The 7,182-nt window shown below is 38.8% G+C and overlaps 1 protein-coding gene across 1 annotated transcript; it reads left to right on the top strand.

The window, feature by feature from the left end:
• The first annotated feature begins 676 nt into the window (after window positions 1-676).
• LOC121300580 (neurturin-like) lies at window positions 677-4,381 on the top strand. Its single transcript, XM_041229168.1, has 2 exons — window positions 677-932; window positions 3,969-4,381. The coding sequence occupies exons 1-2, from the start codon at window positions 698-700 to the stop codon at window positions 4,379-4,381; spliced, it is 648 nt and encodes a 215-aa protein (XP_041085102.1). The 5' UTR covers window positions 677-697.
• The last annotated feature ends 2,801 nt before the right edge of the window (window positions 4,382-7,182 follow it).

The following is a 7,182-nucleotide window of genomic DNA, read 5'->3' as shown; positions in this document are numbered from 1 at the left end:
TAAGAACCTTTTTATTTCATTGTGTTCCCATGTGTTGATACAACTGTTTAAGTAAGGTGTGCGTATTGTTTTCATTATTTTTTTTTATATTTTGACCATTTTTTTAAATGTTTTATTTGCATTCCCTGCATCAAGATGGCTTCACATGTACCTGCATGGACCTCTGAGAACTACATTTCCTATCATCCTCCTGCTCACTGGTAAATCCATCTAAATTACATATGTGAGCAGGAGGATGATGGGAAATATAGTTATGGATGACATTTGAATAAAACCATTACAGAATGATATATACTGCAACCGCTTATGCTTATAGTACAACTGCTGTTTATGATTCAATAATCCATTCCCACCTCCAGTCACACTGTCCACTAAATCCTATCTGTAGTGCTTTCTGTCATGAGATCAAAGCGATGTGTTATGACACAACGAAAATTCATGACGAATCCAAATAAAATTTCAGTTTCAATCTCAAACCAAAAAATTCTGAAAATGGTCAGCTCAGTTTTTGGATGCAATTAATAACTTGTTCTCAGCGGTGCATTGCATGGACTCACTCCTGTGTTCCCACAGTGTGCGATGCATGGTCTAGATGTTCATTTTACAGGCAGGGCAGCATTCTGTTTGCAGAGCACGCTTACGGAACGATCACGACTCTCCTCTCTTGCAGGGTTTCAATGCTCTCATTTGCTCTAAGATGAAGTTATGGAAGTTTGCAGCCATCTCCTTGATGCTCTTCGGTGTCGTGCTGTCAGCTTTACTCAGTAGAGACATGATTTCTGGAGGAGAGGGACCCAGAGCCAACTCTTCGTCATCATTATCACCGTCGTCATCATCATCATCATCATCATCATCGTCGCCATCATCCTCAACGACGGGCCTTCGAAGAGCAGCCAGAGACGCAAGCAAACCCAGCTCCCTCCTAAGAGAATGTAAGCACAAGTGTTCCTAACACCAACTACTGTGCAGCAACCCTTATGCAAGTTCACAATATTAAAAGCGTAGCAAAGTGTCGTAAGGCATACAGAAAGCATGCGAAAGGAAAGGTAAGCATTGTACTGAGTTATGGCAAAGATTATTCAAAAACATTGCAAGCTCTGGCAAATGCATAGCGTATATCCATGGGAAAAGCATGGACAAACTGCAGCGCAATGCAAATTCAGCATGGCAAACTTTTATATGAGGTGTGTGGGGCTAGAACTATACCTCAGCAGAGACTGCTCCCTATTACCTACAATCTGTACTAGTATATAACTGTTCCTTATTAACATATTTAACATTAAATATGTATGTTACGTATTTAGAAATGACATTACATAGAATAGGTATGCAAATCAGCCTATACATATATGACAGCATGTATTTCACCTCCTGAAATCTTTAAGAGTTAGTGATTCTCTTGGAAACACCCCTCGTAGTTTCTCATGATGTTTTTCAAATGAAGGCATACTTTTAGCGCACTATTAGCCTACCTTTAATTGTCATGCCGTTTAGAATTGTGAGTCTGTGCACTACATCCTAAATATCAGAAGCTTAACAATAACAGATGTTAAAGCTGCATGTAACATATCCCATCACAGTACACAGCAATAAAACCCTCAGGCTAGCCGAGAATGTCATTCTGTTAATCCGTACTGCTCGGTGACTGTACAGCTCTGGCCAAAAGTTTTGCATCACCTAGTATTTTAGGATCTTTTAATTAATATCATGTCATTTAAGAAACTACAAAATGATAACAAACAATAGAAAAATCTACTGGAAGCCATAATAGTAGTACAGTATTTCAGGTTTGGATTTTGAAATGTCACATCGTTCCATTTTTATCAGTTTTTCATTAAGTATATGGAAAACCATGATATGTAATTCAATATGTTAACGTAACATTATTCAGCAGGTTTTATTTGACTTTATGATGCAAGATTAATGAATTCTATAGGGTGATGCACAAAGCTTGGCCATAGCTGTGTATACGTTGCTGATAACGGAAGGGTTTCAATATAACCTGTTCTTGTTGAACGTGATTCCTAAGAACAGTGTGCATGACAGGGAACACTTGTTTTCCCACCCACCTCTTTCCTTGCTGGAAACGATAAAGAATTAAAAAAACAACAGGGAAGTATACAAGCCCTCCAAAGTGAGTTATGCTCGAGATGTTTGTTCTGGTCTTGCCATGGGCCCATTACATGCAAAGTTACACAGCCTCGCTGAAAGACAATGAACAGCATTAGAATAAAAAGAAAAACACAAACAGATGTTTTCCAGGACCTCCCCAGACAAGAACCAGTCTACATGTTGATTGCAGGACAGTGGAAACCAAAAGTGTCTCAATGCCTCTGTACAAATCAGAAGCTGGTGCTGTAAATAAATACACTGGATTCCACTTGAAACTGGTGTTTAGTTTTACCACCCGGACAGAAATATACAGTATTGCAAGAATAGGCTTTAGTTCTAAATTCCCAGAACTAATATATAGTACTGCAAGAATAGGCTTTAGTTCTATATTCCAAGAATGTTTTACAAAATAAATAACCTTCACCTGCTATCACTCATTACATTAACATTTTCTTTCATAAATACCAGAGCTGGTTTAACTACAGAGGACTCACAAAAAGAGTTGCTGTATTTCTCAATAGTTAAAATTATCATAGGACTCACTTTTCCTAAACACTCGGTTACAGCAATGATCCTTGCGGTTGGAAAATGTTTTAAAAGCACCTTTAAATAAAGAAGTACGATATCATTCATAACAAAGCATTCATAACAAAGCATTTAAATGTATTCTTCTGATGTATAAATACGAAACGCAGTCAATCATGCACACATCTTGGCTAATGTTTTTGTAAAATAAATAGAGTAAAAAATACTGGCGAGTATGCATTCTCGAGTGGCTTGGATCAGGGTTGAATGATATAATAATTGAATACTGCTTGCAGTTAATCCCTTACATATCGCCACCCTGTTGGAATTCTCTGTCCGGGGTCTTTGTTTCGCTGACAGAGTTAGTCACCCTGTCTGAGGGTACAACCTTTGACCTTGGTTCAGTTCAGAGTCACCTGTGCTAAGCAGCCTCCTGGGTATTCCGTTCTCAGCCAAGCATAGCCTCTCTCTCACTGTGGAGCATCAATCCTTTCCTGACACTGTGTCAACAAGCAGATGTGTTTGCAACTTAGTCATTCGGGCAACAAGTATTTCCTACCTTGACAGTGTTTATTTGTCCTGCAGGACAGGGTCAGAATGCCGCACGAAACAGACTCAGATTAAAATGATGTGGTTGTTTTAAGTCAAATTCCTGTCAACACAAACCGCCTTCCATCTTTTTCTCGGTGTTTAGTGTTCTGTTTTAATTATTATAATGTTTTTTTAGTTAGAAAAATGTCCATTATACACAATCAACAACAATAGGAATACAATATTTTTTTTTACAATCAATATTACAAGCGTCTATATGCATAATCTGTGCAAGACTGGCATAATTCACAAAATGCAATGCAATATATATATATATGGGTTTTACTGTATGCATATTTCAGAATTATTCATTGAAATACAACATCTCTGTTTCACGCTGTTTTTGCTGTTGTCGGTTGGTACACTGCTGGGATGGATCATGTAGATGACAACCCTTGACTCTGAGAAAGCCCAGCACATTGCAAATTACAGGGTTTTGCAAGATATGTCAAAACTCAGTTAAGTCAAAACTCAACTGTGCCATTAAATTTCACACTAATAGATTTGTTTTTGTCTCGTTCTTTCCTGATCTTTTTTCTCTCCAGGGTTCCTCACTGTTGCCCTGTGTGAATTCTTTTATCACCTTTTGTATGCCAGGAAAGATGGACTTCCATCCAGCAGGGGGCGGTGTAATATTTTTAGGGGACTAATTCAAAATATTATTTTATATATGTCGACAAACTATTCAAGCTTTTTTATTATTATTATTATTATTATTATTATTATTATTTCTCTCCTAGTTACAGCTTTGTTTCAAAGCTACACAGAAGGGGAGGTCCAGCAGCTGATCAGCACCCTCATTGACAGACACCGACCGGCCGGTGGAGGCAAGAGGACTAAGAGGGCCAAAAAGGGCCTGAAGCCGTGCTCGCTGAAGGAGCTGGAGGTGAGCGTGAGCGAGCTGGGCCTGGGCTACCAGAGCGACGAGACGCTTCTCTTCCACTACTGCAGTGGGAAGTGCAACGCGGGCCGTCGCAACTACGACCTCACCCTGGAGCACATGAAGCGGAGCGGCCAGGTGAAGAAGGGCAAGGCCAGGCACAAGCCCTGCTGTCGGCCCACCTCCTACGATGACGACTTTTCCTTCTTGGACAACAATTACGAGTATCGCACCATCAAAGAGGTGTCCGCCAAGGAGTGTGGCTGCATCTAGCGTGGTGGAGATAATGCCAGAACAGGCAACCTCGACCTGAGGCTCTAGATAGAACCAGGATTTCTATCATGGATTGACATGCAAGACATTCAAAATGTATTCCCATTCTTTTCTGGAAAATGCAGTATCCAGATTAATGTAGAATCTAAATTGGGTTGAAGCAGAAACTTACTTGCATGTTAACACAATGACTCATAAGCCTGTCTCAGATAAAGAGCTGTGTGTGAAGCTCTATTGACACAACCTTTCACTGTATTGTGCCAGTCATAGTTAGATGGTAGACTCTAAAGAGTTTCTCCCATAAGTGCGTGAGAGCTGATTATATACAGACTGCGGTCATCTTCAGTGCAAATGTCCCAGCAAGGGAATGTGTCAGGCAAAAACATTCTCTGATACAATAACAAGCATGCACATACTGATGGAAAAGACTGTATACACAGATACTTTGCTTGACAAAATATTGTAGTCAAATTAGTAAGGGAAACGGGGCTAGATTCTCAAAGCTCCACATTGGCATTAATACAGTTTATTCAGAAAAGAAGAGAAACACACCCAATAAAGTTACTGTAAACGGAATTGAGGCACTTTTTAGGAGTCCCAAGTTGTCTCATCAGTTTTATAATTGCAATTGCTGCCTATTTGGAGCAGAAAGTTTGAGAATGTCGTCCTCTGTGTTGATGGGGAGTGAATATAAACGTTTGTCGTGTACGTCTAGACGTACGTGCGCGTGTGTGTCCACAATAAGTACTTTATGCAAGGCCATCAATGAAAAAAAAAAACTTTTGGACCCCTTTTTTTTTTTAACTCAAACTATCCAATGAATCAGCTCTGACAATCTACCTCATTTTAGTTGAACACAACTGAATGACAGCCATCGGAAACCAGGAAGTTACTGACAATGCCCTCTAGCTGCAGGGAGGCCCCTCAGCATGGAGTCAAAGCAAAGAGAAGCATGCTTGGACTAACGATCCACATTCAGCAGAAAAGAATAGACTTGTAGACTAGAACAGGCTTTGTATCAAAGACACCATTACAGTGAAACACAATATATGTATTTGTATATATGTCTCGTTACCCATGGCGGACAAAATGAAACAAGGAAACCAATGAATGTTAAGCATTGCGTAATTCATATTTATGACCCTGTACTCCAAACCTCACCTTCCCTGCTGTGTAATAGCTTGTAGACGTGTAATTGTAAATGCCCAGACAACAGCTGTCCAGGGCTGTCCAATACCAATCAATTCAATCAACCACGACTGGGAAGCTTTCCCATGCATTGTGTGCTTTGATATGTATCTATTTTTCTATATTTTAATTTATGGTTTGATTCGTTTGCACATTCCTGGCACGTGCAAACAGCATGGCAAGCGGCTGTAGATGCTGTCGTACGCTACTGTAGATGAGAAATCAGAATGCGGAGAATGTTTTCGGCATTTCTGATTATTTTTTTAAAAGTTTATTTTTTTTTTAAATATAATTTGCGGAACAAAGATTATTATTTTTTTTTTTCTGAAATGCTTTATTTTAACCCAGGTAATAACAGTAACAGTGCACAGAAACTGCTTCATAGTTTTAACTCTTTAAAATTCGTAAATGTTTGTTAAAGATACTTCCCAGGCCCTAAAAAAATATGTATGTTCTTTGAGTGCATAATTACATAACTATAATACACTCAATAGGGTTATATTAAGAAATACTTCAATTAACCCTTTAAGGTACAAGGGACTTGTCCCAAAATTGATGCCAACTTTCTTATTGTTGCAGTGAAGTGCAAAAATAAGAAAGGTCATCCACTTTGTCAGTTTCCTCCTAGTGATACTTGAGTAACTCTCATCATATTTTAATAAAAAAGAAAACATTTGGACAACAAGCGCTCAATTCCTTGTGCACCTTAAGGGGTTAACACCACTGGAAAAGACTAGTCGAAACGTTTCTCATGAAATGTATTACTTATTTCTGAATTATCCAATGAGTTACCTTTTACTTCATAGCTTTAATCCAGGATGGACATCATGTGTTGTTTTATAATCGCTTTCTCATCAAAATGGAAACAACACTGGAAAATAGTTTCAAGCATACGCTATACATCACCACTGTCACTAAGGTCAAGCTTATGGTTTAATGGTATAAGGTTTCTTATAAAATATTTAGTTACATATACTTACACTGTAGTGCCCGTGGTCATTATTAATAACTGTGTAATGGTAAAAAGACCCAAAACATTTATAGATGAATTATGTTAATGAAAAATCCTTAAACTAAAGTGTTACCATATTGGATCCCTCATAGCTTCAACATGATTCAGAGCTGGAAAAACAAAACAAAACAATCATTTCTTTATCCCAGCATTCCACTGGACTGCACTCTCTCTTCGCCTTTTTGTTTACGGCTTGTGAAAAACATTTCCCTAAACAAACTGCAGTTTCTAATGAATTTCAACTGGAACCATAACATTATCTGCATGGGCTGGGCACTGTTTTCATGTGGCTTTTTTTAAAAAATCATTTGGGAAAGATGCTTGCAGTCAAGTGTGACTTTGCTTCCTGTTTGTGGTACACAGCGAAGCGTCAATCGACCAGGAAAACTGTCACATGCTCCATCATTGCGTGTTGGGAGCTGTTCAATCTATAGGTGTCCACAAACGGCAATGCCTGGCAGACCATTTGAAATGAAATGAAATAAGTTAAACCCTCCCGACTAAACCTGGAGTCTGGCGTCCTTTTAATGTACAGGACAGTGACATATGTTGGTAATGTAAAGCGATGCAAAAGAAAATGTTTGGCGCCATAGAATGTTAT

This window comes from Polyodon spathula, chromosome 26, assembly GCF_017654505.1.
Source record: "Polyodon spathula isolate WHYD16114869_AA chromosome 26, ASM1765450v1, whole genome shotgun sequence".
NCBI classification, from domain to species: domain Eukaryota; kingdom Metazoa; phylum Chordata; class Actinopteri; order Acipenseriformes; family Polyodontidae; genus Polyodon; species Polyodon spathula.
Note: the sequence above shows the minus strand (reverse complement) of the source record. Positions and strands in the feature narration are given on the sequence as shown.

Bases quoted from the DNA above. Each gene is read 5' to 3' on its own strand.
- LOC121300580 (XM_041229168.1), top strand. From the start codon at position 698: ATGAAGTTATGGAAGTTTGCAGCCATCTCCTTGATGCTCTTCGGTGTC. The intron at 933-3,968 runs GTAAGCACAAGT...TTTCTCTCCTAG, and splicing joins CAGCTCCCTCCTAAGAGAAT to TTACAGCTTTGTTTCAAAGC.